This window comes from Bubalus kerabau, chromosome 17 (assembly GCF_029407905.1).
Source record: "Bubalus kerabau isolate K-KA32 ecotype Philippines breed swamp buffalo chromosome 17, PCC_UOA_SB_1v2, whole genome shotgun sequence".
NCBI classification, from domain to species: Eukaryota; Metazoa; Chordata; class Mammalia; order Artiodactyla; family Bovidae; genus Bubalus; species Bubalus kerabau.
The window spans coordinates 52,817,304-52,832,871 of record NC_073640.1 but is presented as its reverse complement, the minus strand read 5'-3'; the positions used below and the strand labels follow the sequence as shown (position 1 = coordinate 52,832,871).

The 15,568-nt window shown below is 56.6% G+C and overlaps 1 protein-coding gene across 3 annotated transcripts in view; it reads left to right on the top strand.

Moving 5' to 3' along the window:
* Positions 1–15,568, top strand: part of AKT2 (AKT serine/threonine kinase 2) — a 46,847-nt gene that overhangs the window by 6,049 nt on the left and 25,230 nt on the right. For 2 of the 3 annotated variants that reach the window (XM_055551343.1, XM_055551342.1), the window contains exon 2: positions 13,620–13,749. In XM_055551343.1, the coding sequence (XP_055407318.1) occupies positions 13,704–13,749 (46 nt within the window). In that variant the 5' untranslated portion in view covers positions 13,620–13,703. Of the gene's footprint in view, positions 1–12,680; positions 12,937–13,619; positions 13,750–15,568 lie in introns of those variants that run through there. The other variant, XM_055551344.1, reaches the window with a different exon arrangement.

Below are 15,568 nucleotides of genomic sequence, written 5' to 3'. Positions count from 1 at the left end.
GCTCGGCACCCCCGGGCGCCCGCCCACGTCGAGGCCTGGCTGCCCTGGGTGTGGGAACGGGGGACAGTGAGCTGGGCTGGCCAAGGGGAGCCTGCATGTCACAGGTTCCCGCAGGAAGTTCCTCAGGCCCAGCTGTCCTGCCCAGGAAGCGCCTCCGCAGATGTTGTTTCTAAGGGTGAGGCCAGAAATCCAAGGCTGCCTTGCTTTGCCACCTTGTGGGCCCTTTTCCGAACAGGCTGGGGTGCCTGCTACTCCCTTGCCTCCCCTCCACCCCCGCCTCCGGCCTTTCCAGCCCAGTCTCAGGGTGTTCATCATCTGTGGGTCATTGTGTAGGAGTTCGGACTGGGGGCGGCCAACCTGGGTGTGAACCCTGCTCCTGGCTCCTCTCTCGGTTGCCTTATAGCCCTGGGGCCTCATTTCATCTCTCTGAAAGGGGGCTGTCCCTGCCGAGAGGCCCTGGAGGGAGGGTTCATGGAGCTAGCATGTCCAGAGAAGGTGCTTGGCAGATCTGAGCTGCTATTGCTGGAGATTGTCAGGCTGGGTACCTGAAAGTGGAGAAGGGGCTCTGGATGCGGCCAGCCTGGGCCTGGGGGTTGACAGGGAAGGGGTGGCAGGCCAGTCAGCTGAGGCTCCCACCAGGGAGGGCACCGGACAGGAATATTCATCACGCCCGTCACCCAGCAGATGCTTTGAGCACTGTGTGTGTGCTCCCTCAGACACACAGCAGCCTGTGAGGCAGGCAGCAGTCCCCCCATTTTGTGGATGGAAAATCGAGGTGCATGGTGCTACATAGAATGCTGTGTGGTTGTTGAGAACTGGCAGAGCGGGCTCTCTCTGCCAGGCACTGCTCCCCAGCACAGCCTGGGAGCTTGGGGCAGCTCTTCTCCCCAGACGAAGGCTTGGAAGGTTATCTATCGGCTTTACCCAAAGTTAAAGTTTTAGTAGGTGACAGATGTGAAATTTGAACCCAGCTCTATCTGCGGTCAAGTCCGCCTTTTTAAGACTGGCTCTTCTGCTTCTGACCAACGCCATGGCCACTGTTTCTGGGATTGCTACTGGTCTAAAGGTCTTTTTTTTTGCTTTCTCTCCTTCTAGACAGAGCTGACACAAAGCAAGCCTCAGTTGTCCTGGAAATGACTGAGTTAGATCCATACGATGTCTGCTTGGGAGATGGCATGTGGCTGCCTGTCTCTATCTGCTAAGGCCCATGGAGCCTTGACCTTGGCCAGCCCCATCCTCCCCCTGACAGAGGCCAGGGGGAAGGGGTGAGGGGGTCCCCTACCCCCTGCCGTGGAGTCTTGATTCCTGAGTGGCTTTGGAGCCAGCCCGTGGCTGTGTCCGGTTGTTTGTGTGCCCCTTCTCTCACCGGTGTCTTGCTTTGTGGCCTGTACAGCTCTGGCCGCCAGGGAGCAGCGCCTGGTCTAGAGGTGGGTGCAGAGAGGGAGTATGCCCTGCGAGCACCCTGGGAAGGGCAGAGACCCAGCTGGCCCTGGTGGGAAGGGCCTTGGGGCGACCTCCTGAGGCAAGGCATCCAGGCCGCGAGATGAACTGCCGGAAGAAATGGCCAGGCAGGGTAGAGTGTGGGAAAGGCCCTGAGGTGGGAGAGCCTTGATGTGGTGGGGACCCCGAGAGTAGGCCACTGTGCTGGAGCTGGGGGAGGAGAGGAGGGTGGCAGACGCCAGGTCGTTTGGGCAGGCCTGGGGTTCCCTAGGGTCGTGCTTCTCAAACTGGCATCCAGAGACCTAGCTGGGGGGTGGTGTGTGTGCCACTGCGGGGTGCTGAGCTTGAGTTTTGGGGTAGTGTCTGCAAGTTGTCTGCTTTTTTTAGCTGTGTATTTTCATTTAGATGGTAGTTTTGAAAAGTTAATATGGGCATGTCATGAATCATCTGGATGAGTCCTTTTAACCTGCTAGTAACAGTGTTAACATAGCTGCCACTTCCACCATAGCTCTGGCTAACTGAGGCTCAGGCTGGCCTGGACTTGGAAGAGTTCGCCGTGGTGTAATTGCTGCCTGTCTTCCAGAGCACTGGCCTCATTGTCAACCGTGCTTGCAGCATGTCTCGTGGGGTCCCCACGACAACCCTGGGTTGTCAAAAAAGGCATCTTTTGAAATAACAAAATAAATGCTTGGTCAGGTTGGTGTTAGGATCCAGTTTTGTAGACAAGAATGCTGACGTTCGGAGAAGCGTCCCTTGCAGCCTGGAAGTGGTGGTTGGGATTTGAATCGAACAGGAGCAGGTGTGGGTGTGGGTCTCCCTCTGGGGTGAGTGGGGCCGGGTCAGGGCCGGGGAGGGACGGTGTCGTGTGGGCGAGGCTCCTCGGCAGCCCGGGATGATCGGGCCCCGGGCCGCTGAGCACCCGTGGCGCTTGCCCCCACCCGCACCCCTGCCTTCAGGCTCCTGGTGCTGCACCTCCACTGTGCTGGCCACTGGCCACGAGGGGCTATTTAAATTTTAAGTAGTTAAAATTAAAGTGAGAATTTAGTTCTTCAGTTGGACTAGCCCTGGTAGCCACACTTGCATCATTACAGAAAATTCTCTTGTCTGCATCTGCCCGCCGTTACAGTCTTTAGGCACACGGTTTATTCTCGCTGGGTCTGTTTCTTCTTCAGAAGAATGGGTAGACATAGCATCTACCTCACAGGGTCGTGGGCAGGATTGTCATACACATCCAGGCCTGGCCTGCTGTGAGCACTCAGTAAATGTGCTCACAGGCCCTGGTCAGGACCCTGTGTCTTTGCTCCAAGGTGCCCTAGGGATAAGGTGGGGACTCACACCACCAGCACCCGCCTCGTGGCTGGGGCGGCAGGCAGATGATGGTAATGTGGAGCAATGTCTGTGAGGGAGGAGCTCCTCAGCCAGAATGTAGGGGCTGTGTGTGTGTGTGTGTGTGTGTGCATGCGCAGACATGCTTGTGTGTGTCAGGGGCGGCCCAGTTCTGCAGGGCATCCAGGGTGGTAAGGGAGGGCTGGCTGGGGTCGGTGGGGCTCTGTTTCTTGGGAGCGAGGGAAGAGGCTCGGTCTGGGGTGCTGTGAGCCCGTCTGTTGGCCGTGCCGTCCTGTGCAGCCTCCTGTCCTCAGTTCCCCATCTGTGCGGTATGGGTCCTTTGGTCCCCGAGGGAAGCAGGTGGCGGGAGAGTCAGGCCAGCGCGCAGTGCTTCTCCTGAGGACAGCTCCGGCCTCGCTGGGGCCGGGGCTCCATACACTGCTCCCTCTTCACGCTGGCAGTTCCCATCCCTCCCCCCGGAAATAGCCACAGCCCACTGTGGGGGTTTTTTTGTTGTTTTTTGTTTTGGCCGTGCCACGTGGTACCTGAGATCTTAGTTCTCCGACCAGGGGTTGAACCCGGGCCCCTGCAGTGAGAGCACCGAGTCCTAACCATGGTCCTGCTGGAGAATTCCTAGCCACAGCCTGTGTAGTGGCCTCCCAGGCCCTGCCCAGCCAGGTCCCCGGCTTTCTCTGTGGCCACGTGGCGCCTTGCTTCCCCCCGACCACCTCCTGGCTGTGTCTCACACAGTCCACACCTCCGTGCTGCTCTTCCTCGGCCTGGACCGCGCTCCCCCGGGTCTCCATGAAGCTGCCGCATCTCTTTCAGATTTCTGTTCAGATTGCACCGTGTCAGTGAGCCCTGCTCCGACCACCATTTACAAAATCGGAAACCCTTGCCCCGTTCCCACACACCTAGCCCTTTGTATGCCTTCTCCACGATATTTGTCAAATCCTGCTGTACTGTATAGCTCACCTGTTTGTTTAACTTGTTTGTGTTTTAATGCCTGTCCACTCTCCCCTGCCCTCCCCCCTGTAAATTCCCCCGGGGCAGGGAGTGCTGTTTTGGTCTCTGCCGCCTCCCCGGGGACCAGAGCAGTGCTGACCCAGCACGGGCGCCATACTTGTGGAATGAGTGGAGGCAGGATTTTTTGTTTCACCTTCACTTGGCAGAACTCAGAGCTCCAAAGCTGTGGTTCTGTTTGCCACCCCCATCCTGAATTAATGAAAGCTCTGGGCCTGGCCCTGGCTGGGTGGGGTTGGAGATACAGTGTGGATCAGGACCGACCCTGTCCCTGCCTTGCGGGGCTGCTAGTCTTGGGGGAGACACTGTTACCAGAGACTTACACAAGTGACTGAGCACAGTAGAGGTGAGTGCTGTGAGGAGGCAGGAAAGCCGAGCTCAGAAGGCCTGTGACTCGTGGGCAGGAGAATTGTTGCTTTTGAACTGTGTTAGAGAAGACTCTTGAGAGTCCCTTGGACTGCAAGGAGATCCAACCAGTCTATCCTAAAGGAAATCAGTCCTGAATATTCATTGGAAGGACTGATGCTGAAGCTGAAACTCCAATATTTTGGCCACCTGATGGTAAGAACTGACTCATTTGAAAAGACCCTGACGCTGGGCAAGATTGAAGGTGGGAGGAGAAGGGGACGGCAGAGGATGAGATGGTTGGATGGCATCACCAACTCACTGGACATGAGTTTGAGTAGGCTCCGGGAGTCCGTGGGGTCACAAAGAGTCGGACATGACTGAGTGAACTGAACTGGCTGCAGCATGGTGCTGTCAGCGTGCTTCGGGTCTGTGGCCAGGCAGACTCAAACATTTGACATGGTTTCTGCAGGTGCTCTAAGGCCCGGGTTGGCAGGGAGCAGAAGGAAGCCTGCTCTGGTGCCTATTCTTGTCCCAGTGTTGTTTGCAGCCCACCCACATCTCCAGCCTGTCTTCAGTCCTACCTGCTCCAAGTAGACAGATGGGGCGGCTGTGGGGAGCGTGTGGTGATCAAGAGAGGAAAAGGTGTCTTCAGTGCCACCTGCGTACCGCGGAGGCAGTGGAGGTGGAAGTTCACGGTCCCCGCGCCTCCACTTCAGGGGAAGGGATGACAGGAGATAGGTGCTGTGCAGTCGCTGTCTCGGGCACTGTTTGAAGGACCTCACGTGGATGAACTCATTTAATCCTCACAGCAACCTTGGAGCTTTGTTATCTAACCTGCGAATGAGGAAACTGGTGGAGAACGGAGAGCACAAACTAGTGGAGCTAGGGGAGCACCTGCCCAAGGTCACGTGGCAGGTGGAGGAGCTGAGGCTGAGATGCATTTGGTTCCCAAGGCCACCATCACTCCTGCTCCCGTTGTTCTGCCCCCGTTGGCTCTTCGGCACAGTTCCTTCTCTGAACGAGACGTTTACCATGGACCTCTGACCCTCCTGTGAAAGACTCTATTCCGCATAAGATCTGTTGTTGATCGTATAACTGCTTTTCTGCGAAGGATGCTGCGAATGAAGTTATATGTGGATTGTGTGATGCCCGTAGATCTCAGTAATGTCAGCTCGTGAAAAAAGAAGGTCCGAATTGAGGCTATGTGGTAGGGACACGTTTATGCTGCAGAAAGGGATCAGGTGCGGGAGCACGCTGAACGCTGACGGGCAGCGTCCGTACCTCACATCGAGGTGGGGTCTCACACGTGGGATGCCTGGTTGTGTTCTGTCGGAGCCAGGCCCTCGTGGAGGGTGGGGTGCTGCGCTGGGCGCCCCCCCACAGGAGCTTGTGATGGAGGCACTGCCGTCATCCTCGCTGCACAGAGAATGGAGCCGAGACTCACGGAGGCTAGAAGTTGAGGTGCAGGGACCTGAATCCAGGTCTCCCAACGCCACCAGCCAGAACATTCACTGAAAGGGCTGAAGCTTAAGCTCTAGTACTTTGACTACCTGATGTGAAGAGCCGACTCTTTGGAAAAGACTGATGCTGGAAAAGCTTGAGGGCAAGCGAAGAAGAGGGCGACAGGTTGAGATGGTTGGGTGGCATCACTGACTCAGTGGACCTGAGTTTGAGCAAGCTCCGGGAAATGGTGAAGGACAGGGAGGCCTGGCGTGCTGTAGTGCGTGGGGTCGCAGAGTCAGATGCAGCTGAGCGACTGAACAACAACTCCACCAGCCACGTGGTGCTGTGTGGTCCCAGCCCAGCTCCATACTTCCTGATCAGGTGATGGGGCAAGTCATTTCACTCTGGTGGCTTATTTTCTTCATGAAAGCGGAGAGGATACGAGGGCTGTGGGAATTCCCTGGAGGTCTAGTGGTTAGTACGTTGCTCTTTGACTGCAGGGCCGGGGTTCAGTCCCTGGTTGGGAAACTAAGATCCTGTAAGCCATGCGGGGTGGCCAAAAAACAAAACAATCTCAATATAATTATACAAGAAGATTAAAAAAAATCCTTAGCTAAAGAGTGCCTGCCGCATAGGGTTTCTGTGAGAGTTGAACTGGAAGGTACAAAACACTTAGGTGTGCCTGACATGCGCCAAGTGTGCATAGGCGTTGGCGCTTCTTAGTACTGGCGTAATGTCAGCTGTTGGGGTGATACCAGACCCTTGTTGTGGGCATTTGGACTGCTCCCTGGGTTTCACTATTCCAGCAAAGATACCCTCAGAACGGCATTCTCACCTGTTGGCTTGGCCCCCAAGGGACACTGGGTCATGTCTGAAGACATATTTGATGGTCAGAACTCCTGGGGAGGTCATGCTGCTGGTTTTAGCAAGCAGAGACCAGGTGCTGCAAACCCCCTCCAGTTCTCAGGACAGCACCAAGACAAGAATTATCTAAATGTCACTGGTGCTGAGGTTGAGAAACTCCACCTGACCACCTCTGTGCACCTGCATAAGCGATCTGTGCGAGAGAAATTGCTCTGAGGACATGTGCGTTTTCTACTGTATCAGTTTTGCTGACGGGCCCTCACAGAACACGGGGCCGGTTCCCGGAGCTGCAGGTGGGGAGTGAGGGAGTCGTTTTGCCTGCCCAGATTCCCACTGGCAGACGCTGCCTGTCGAACAATGGGTGCCTATTGAATTTCCCTCCCGAGCAACTCCTCCTGGGAGTAGGTAAGGCACAGATTACAGGGTGGGTGACGGGCTCCTGGGGGATCAGGATGTCAGGAAGGCGCCCCCCCCTCCTGTCTGCAGCTCCAGGAGATGCAGCGCCTCTGCCTCCCCCTTGTCCCATCTGTGCTGTCTGGTGTAGAAAGCAGGTCAGGGAGAGGAGATGAGAGAAAAAGACTTGACGAGTGGCAGGGAAAGGAATTTAACGGATTTTGAGCATGCTCTGGGCATAGGGCTTCCCTCTTCCACACATTCATTCCACAGATAGTTACTGAGTGCCCACTGTGGACCCAGCACCGTAGGAGATGCTGAGAACCCAGCAGTGCCCAAGCAGGCTGGGGCCCTGCCCTCACTGTGCTGACGTCACAGTGGAGAGAGGTCGACAGTCACCTTGTGAACAGGTAAATGTGTACAGTAGTGTCAGTGGCGATAAGCGCTTCACTTTTGTGAAGGTAGCAGGTACACTCTTGACTGTGGAGGACAGGGTGACTTTCCATAGGAGGAGACATGTGAGCAAAGGCTGAAGAAGCCAGGCGGGGCCTGCAGGGACTTGAAGAAGACAGTGCTCACTGAAGGGGTAGCATGTGCAAGGGTCCTGAGGTCGGGGGCAGGAGCGCGGAGCCTCTGGCGTGTCGGAGGCACCAGTGCCATGGAGCGTTTGGAGGAGTGAAGAGGAGATGATGCAGAGTAGGATTCTGGGGCTCCTGGAAGGCCTTTGGCTTCTTTTACTCTAGGTGAGGTGGGGGCATGGCAGGGTTTGGGGGAGAGCAGTTTCCTCTGACCCAGGTGGTCAAGCATCCTGGAGTTTAAGAGGGGGAGGACAGAAGCAGTGAGCTCACCTAGGCCACACAGTCCCCCTAGTGGCAGGAACCACAGCGACCCTGATTTTACACTTGAGGAAGGAGGTCTGAAAGGAACCTTTCCAGGGCCCAACCCTTTCCGACGGCTGCCAGGTAGGACACAACAGCCTCTCTCCCCTGCCTTGTCATCCGCCGCCCTGCGTCATCCTATAAATCTCCTCTAACGGACATGACACCAGCAGGGTGAGATGAAACTCAGAGGCAGTTTGGAAACCATTGAGAAGTAAGACCTACGAGGCAGACAGGCAGAAATAAGGCCTGAAATTACAAAAAGAAAAACTGGAGGAGAGCATTTGAGACATACTGTGGAATGCGTCAGTGATATTTACCATGTACTTAGCAGATATTTAAAAATCAAACCCTGCTAATACAGAGTCCCTTCAGGGTCCTGTCTCCAGTCACCTCTCTCTTCCCTGCTGAGAGCTGACCGCAGCAGGTGGTGATTTTCATTCCCATTCAGCTTTCTTCTGTGTTAAAAAGACTCACCCAAACTCAAGGCCTTCCCTTCAGGGCGAGGGTCCTTCCTCTGGCTGGATATTGTGCAGATGGAGCACTAAGGCTCAGAAGGGCCAAGGAGCAGCAGAGCCTGGGATTGAAATCCAGGCCCTAGAGTCCTCTTCCTTACTCATCGGCGACTGGCCTTGTGTTGAAACTCCAGGCGAGCTAGCCTGGGGTCAGAGGGGGCCCCAGAGACCAGGAGGCCTGAGTTTAACTTCCTGTTATTGTCCAGGCTCCCAAAGCCAGGTTCTTTTTTTGTTGTTGTCATTTGGTCATAAAATACAGAAAGGTATTTTCAACATGTTTTAAACCATACAGTATGACAAATAACTGTAAAAGTGATGCTCTGTAATCACAACAGAACATTGTCAGCTCCCAGAAGCCACCCCCTCCTCGGTCACTCCCGAATGTAACAGCTCTCCTGACCTGTGGATATTTGCTTCCTGGATCTTCTGCACAGTTTCACTGGTGAGAAACAAATCGTGTTGCATTGCCTGTTTTAAGCTTGCAGTCCGTGGACTCACACTCAGTGGGTCGTTTCGCATCTGGCTTCCTTCACTCCAGGTGAAGTTCTCACGCTTCACCCTGTTGTAGGCTTCAGGAGTCGGATCCTCTTTCTTGCTGAGTGGCCTTGATCTCTATGAATTTACCTTAGTTTATCCATTCTGTGGGTGGACACCTGGTCTGTTTCCAGTTTTGAGGTTACTGAGAATGTTGCTGCTGTGGATGATCTAGTACACATGGTTTAGTAAACAAATACGCCCATTTCTGTTGGAGGGCCATGGAATTGCTGGGTCATGGGGTAGGGACACGGTGAGCTTTAATTCTTATTGCCAAACAGTTTTCCATAGTGGTGGAACTGTTTTATACTCCCACCAGTAGCAATTCCTTTACATTCTTTTAACAGTTTTTACTTATTGATTTTTTGAAGAATCGGTTTATTTGGCTGTGTCAGGTCTTAGTTGCATCATGCGTGATCTTTTGTCTTGGTGCACATGCTCAGTTGCCCCTTTGGCACGTGGGATCTTAGTTCCTTGACCAGGGATTGAACTCACATCCCCCACATTGGAAGGCTGATCCTTAAGCACTGGACCATCAAAGAAGTGCCCCTTTAAAACATTCTTTTTTTTTTTATTTTTTTTAATTGTATTTACTTATTCCTTTATTTATTTTTGGCAGTGCTGCGTCTTCGTTGCTGTACAGGCTGTTCCCTGGTGGCGGCGCGCAGGGGCTCGTCGTCATTGCGGCGCCCGGGCTTCCTGTTCCAGTGGCTGCTCTCGTCGCGGAGCACGGGCTTAGTTGCTCCGTGGCATGTGGGGTCTTTCAGTACCAGGAATTGAACCCATGTCTCCTGCGTTGGCAGGTGGATTCTTTACTTCTGAGCCACCAGGGAACCCCCTAGCCCCCAAGCCCTCTTACATTCTTGACAATACTTGGCGTTTTCAGTTTTTGAATTTTTAGCCATCCCGGTGGCTGGTTTCGATGTGCGTTTCCCTGTAACTAAGGATATTGCACACAGTCCTTCATTGTGTATGTGTGTTCCCTCCTGTGAGGTGCCCTTGCTCTTGTCACCTTGCCTCCCAGGTGGCTCGCCTCTAAGCCACAGCTCCAGCTCCTACCCAGACCCTCAGCCGAGTGAAGCCCAGACACCCCAGGCAGCAGTGAGTGGGCTTGGGGCCCCCGCCGTGAGGCATGCAGGCCGCGGCGCAGCAGGCCCCTGCGTGCTGGGTGTCCTCCACCCGCAGCTCCCCAGGGGGCAGGCCATCTTCTTGGCTGCGGTGCTGGTGTTTCATCACCACAGGACTGCGTCAGATACCTCGGCGGAGGCGCCACCCTCCGTGGGAGGACAGGCAGGATCCAGGCAGGATGCAGGGGCTCTCCAGGTCCTCCCCCTGCCCTGGCTGCTGCTGGCTGCTTAGTTGCTGAAGTGAGAACGTAACAAGTGGCTCTGGCGTGCCGAGCAGCAGCCAGCTGGGAGACCCAAGGTAAAAGCCTCCCCTGTGTCAGCGTCTGCTGTCCCTGGGCACGGGCATGGCCCTCTGGGGGCGTGGGGGGCGAGAGTGATCAGGGGAGACTGGAGGCGCACCCTCAGGCTCAAGGCCACCCAGCTGGCACCAGTTCTTGGATTCTGCAACCTCGGCCACACCTGGCCGCCTTCACGTCTGTCTCTCTGATCGAGGCAGCCACGTGTTTGCGTGTTCACTGGGGGCCAGGCAGTGGGCCGAGCCTCTGTGCACAGGGGTGCTGCTCACAGCGGCTCTGAGAGGGGAGGTTGCTGGGCCGAGGAGGGGAGAGGAGGGGAGGGCCGCGAGTGGACGTAGGGGGTCCCTGTCTTTGCTTATACATCCGCTCTTCCTCTGGGCCCTGGGTTCTCCATCGCAGCCTAGTTTGGGAACCCAGCCCTATTCTGAACAGAGCTCACACCTGGCGAAAGTGTGGTGTTGGCCCCTGTGTTGGAGAGGAATTCCAAACTCCCCAGCACACGCGCCTCCAGGCCCTGAGCGTTCTCCTTGTCTCAGCCCCTCACCCTGGACCAGCCTCTGGGCGCTTCTCCACACTCCCGGAGCTCCTTCCCAAGCTTCCTCAGGGCTTTGCACTTGCTGATCCCCTGCCTGAAATCTGTTCCTTAATGTGTCACCCCCGCTCCGCCCCGGTTAATTCGGGTGTTGGCTCATGTGTCCCCCATACCATGTGGCTAACGCAGCACCCCTCCCTGTCCTCCTTTCTCCTGTTCATGTTTCTTTGCCACCATCAGACCTTGTGTCCTGTCTGTCATCTGCCTCCTGCACTGGAATGTGACCTTCCTGAAGGCAGGAGCTGCGGCTTAGTGATGCACGTCTATGGGACCCAGGATAGAGTCTGAAGCTTAGAACATACTCAGAGAAAGATTGGTGGTGTGAATAGACTCTGGAGTTGTTTCTGTGGCTGTGTTTGGTCTTGGGCTGGGGATCTTTTGGGGAGATTGTTTCTCTTTTTTTGCTTAAAGAGCAGACCTTTACTTTCTCCCAGGTCTCAGGGCTGAGAAGCCCATGCTCAGGGCATCCACAGGGCTGGTTCCTGGTGGGTGCTGACTTCCTGGTCACTGATGGATGCCATCTTGCTGTGTCCTCACGTGGCAGAGGAAAAGAGCGAACTCTGTGGTGTGTCTTACTTATTTATTTTGAGTTGGAGGATGATTGCTTTACAATGTTGTGTTGATTTCTTCTGTAATCAGCATGAATCCGCCATAGGTATACACATGTCCCCTCCCAAGACTTGTGTTTATTCATTGTGCCTTCAGTGGACAGCCAGGTGCTGGGCTGGTGTGCTGAATTAGCGCCTATAGGTGTGGGGAGAGTTGATCACGGGGCACACAGCACCCAGTGCAGCCTCTCAGGTCAGGAAGGCTTCCTGGAGGAGGCGTTGGTTCAGCTGAGACCTAAGAGAAGAGGGAGAACCCCAGTACATAAAAGATGTGGCAATGGAGGCCTGAGCGACAGAAGTCTGGTAGAGGGTGGGAGTTGGGGAGAAGGACCTGGGGAGGTGGGTGGTGGCTGGTGTGTGATCATCTTTGTTGTGGTTATTAGCATTTCTTGAGGGCTTTCTAGGTGCCTCTCGACTTACATGGGGCCTTCTCTGGTGGAAAAGACTTTGTTCTTTTTTGTGTGTTCTGTGCACTCTGGGGAGCCATGGAAGGGTTGTGAGTAGAGAGGGACACGGTCAGATTCAGGTGGAATATAAGGATGGGTAGCAGAGGCTGGGAACCCAGGAAGAAAGCCTGGGTGGGAGGGGAGGTGGGGCGGGAGACGTGATCTGGAAGCTGGTGGATGGGTGGTGGAGACCGTGGGGCTGAGCCGGGGTGGTGGGCAGCAGAGGCCAGGGCCTGAAGGCCCCGGAATCCCAATCTGGGGGGCCTGGGTCTTTCCCAAGGCCCGTGGGAAAGCACAGGTCAGATTTGAGGGTCTTCGGGCTGCTGAATGGGAAACAGATTGGAGGATGGGAGGCCCAGAAGGAGGTGGGGTGGGTCCTCGTGGGAGGGGACGGCGCTGGACTTGAGCCACCTGGTCAGGAGGCTGGGGTGGAGACCCTGGTTGCATTAGGATCGAAGCACAGACTGGGGGACATTTCAGAGTGAGGGTCTGGTGGCCCTGGGTGTGTTCAGTCTGTGGGCATGAGCCCCTGGGGTGCCGCCGTACTTGCCAGGGGAGGGAGCCCCTTCTGGGCCCTGTCTTTGCAGCCCCGAGTCCAGGACATGGCTTCTCACCCGCTGTTTACTTCCCTGTCACTGTCCATCTTGTCTTCCTCCGGCTTCCTCCCGCTCACCTCCCTTCCCTCTGCCCGGGGCCTGGGCAGCCTGCCACCGTCACATGCCAGGCAGTAGTGTGTCCGGCCCACCAGCTCCCCTGGGGCACGAGAGAAAGCTGATGCCCACGGTGTCCCCAGGGCCAGCTGCCGCTTCTCTGGGGGCCACCGTAGCTCCTGACCTGCTGTCCGCAAATAACCCCACGCCAGGAAAGGCGAAAGGCGCCTTGGGCTCCATGGCCCGGGGCCAGGCCTGTGGCTCCAGGTAGGGGCCCAGCTGGTGGCTGCCTCCCCCGCTTCTCCCCTCCGCCCCGGGAACCTGAGACGAAGCAGCGGCCTCGGCGTCCATCAGTCTGTCGGCTGCCGGTCCATGAGGACAGAAGCAGAGGTCTCGGGGAAGGACCAGGGCCTTGTTTCAAGCCCCCAGGACTGGCTCCCGGGCCCCAGATAAGTGCGTATGCAGTAGGTTCCTTTCTTGTTGAAGATCTGGAGCACCGAGACCTTCCTTTCTTTTGTCAGCTGGTGGGGACCAGGAGGCTGAGGGAGTGACATGAGGTGGCCTGGTGCCGGGTAGGGGGGTGGTACTCAATTTGCTAAAGGTGGCAGGTTGGTGGCACCTGGTTTGGAAAGGAGAGAGTGTGAGCGTGTGTGCGTGTGTGTATACGTGTGTGTGTGTGTTTGGGGGTGGCAGGCAGATCCTGGTGGCTTTGAGCATGCCCTCAGGTGCCCGGGGCTGTCTGATTCATCCCAGGTGACCTCAGCACCGGGCCTGGAGTGACGCAGGGGGCGGAGCCTCCCACCCAGTCAGGAGTGGCGGTGGTGGGGCTGCCCTGCTGGGCAAGGGGTCCTGAGTACGGGGCGAGGGCATAGCCAGGGCCCTCTGCTCCTTCCAGAGGAGGGCTCTGAGGACAAGGTCGTGTCCTTTCCTCCCCAAGACTGGGTCCCTGGGGACCCAACTGCCTCTCACTGCCCCCCTCCACCAGCCTGGGCCCTGAGGGCTGGTCTCTCCCCATCCTCTCTGGCTCCACCCTCGCAGAGCTGCCAGAGGGGCTTCAGGCGGGGTGCCCCAAGGGAAGGGGTCATGGCCAAATCCCCCTGCCGCTCTGACTGACGGGCTCCTTTATTTTCTTGCAGACTGTGCTCTGTCCAGCGCACCTCCTGCATGTCCTTCTGCCCTGAGCTGTCCCGAGCGAGGTGACAGCGTGTCACGCTGCCACCATGAACGAGGTGTCTGTCATCAAAGAAGGCTGGCTCCATAAGCGCGGTAAGGGGCTACGTTTACTCACAGGATTGCACGTCTCCCCCTTTTGCCCCAGCTCTCCTGGCAGCTATGCCCTGAGAGGCAGAAGTACAGGGTCTTTACCACCTGAGGAGCCAGCATTCCGAGCCCTGCCTGCCAGCCCCTGCCAGTGGCTTCTTTCCAGCCCATGTCTTGGACTTTTGAAAGTTGTCTGGACGGAGGAGCTGTGGCTGCGTCTGGGCCTGAGTCTCCAGGCCTTGCTGACCCCCTGCATGAACCCCCATGCCAGGCCTCAAACTCTGCCTCTGCATAAGTGTTCCTGTTCATGGTCCCATTTTATAGATGAAGAAACTGAGGCCTAGAGTGGGTAAGTCACTTAGCTGAAGTTACACAGTGAGGCACTATCCCGCATTTATTCATGCAGCAAATACTCAGAAGGTGCATGGTGTGCCAGTCTGGCAATCCCAGGCTCTGGGGGCACTGTGGTGTCCTCATGGAGGACACCCACTGAGGGGCAGGGGCCAACAGTAAAGTGATAGATGTCAGGTGATGAGAAGTGCCATTGTGAAGAGCAGGAGCTCTGAGGGGAACGCTGGAGAAAGAAGGGGTTCCTGGAAGTGGCTCTGAGGAGGGACCAGTATGTGGAGGCCAGGAGCAGGTGAGGGAGCAAGCTACGCAGATAGCCAGACAGGGGGGTCCCAGGGAATGGGGCAGTGAGGACAAAGCGGGAGGCATGTGCCTGGAAATAGAGAGTGGGCCAGGGTGGCCAGAGCAGAGTGAGCGAGTGAGCACAAGCCGGAGGAGGCAGACAGAGCCGTGACGTAGCACCGGACCGACAGCGCCTGATGCCGTGGAGGGGCTGGAACTCGCCTGGCATTTGGAAGCCCAGGATATTGTGAGCGAGCTCGGGACCAGGTCTGGTTGTGCTGGTGGGCGGCTAAGAGATGAAGTCACTTACAGGGGAGACACTCAGAGACTCGACCCTGGGGCCCCATGCCTCTGCCCCAGCACTACCGTACTGAACACACTCACTGCTGTTCGAGGCAGCTGGGAAGAAGCACGTGCCGAGAGCCAGCTTGCCCAGGCACCCAGGAGCGAAGGAACCCGGCTGTCCTAGCTTCTGCGGACCTTCCCCTGCAGAGTGGGGTGCCCGGCTTGAGGGGGCCGCCACTTTGCACGCTCTCATTCACTCGGCAGACGTGCATCAAGTAGCTGCCGTGTTTTAGGCACATTCTAGGCACTGGGGATACAGCAGTGAACCAGACGGGCCCGCGGTTCCCATCCTGTGTTGATGTCATACATTAAGTGGGAGAGACAAGGGCACCTGAGTAGAGGAGCGTGTCCAGTGGGGCTAGTGCCTCGGAGAGAAACCTGACAGTGTGAGGAGGGGGTGAGGGAGCTATCAGAGAGGGGCTGGCCAGGGAGGGTCTCACTAAGAAGGGGGTGTTTGAATAAAGATCTGAAGGAGGCAAGGGAGGTGAGCCCCACAGTTAATGGGGGACATGGGTGAAGGGGACCGAATTCGTGAAGGGGAGTGGGCTGGGCATGCTTGAGGCAGGCGGGGAAGCTGGTGGGCTAGCCCTACTGAAACTGGGAGAAGTAAACACGCACCCTGCACTGCACCCAGCCCACCCACCCGGAGCGGTGCCGAGGGTCCCCCACCCCCCGGCATGAGCAGGAGAGGAGCCTTCCCAGGCAGGGTGGTATTCAGGGCCCCTTGGCCTAGCTGCCTGGATTGGGCCCTGAGTTTGGGGCTGTTGATGGAGTCCTCTGCACTTTAGCAGGTGTCAAAGTTGTAACCCTGGCCCTGCCACTTCCTCTCAGTGTGACTGTCATCTCTCTG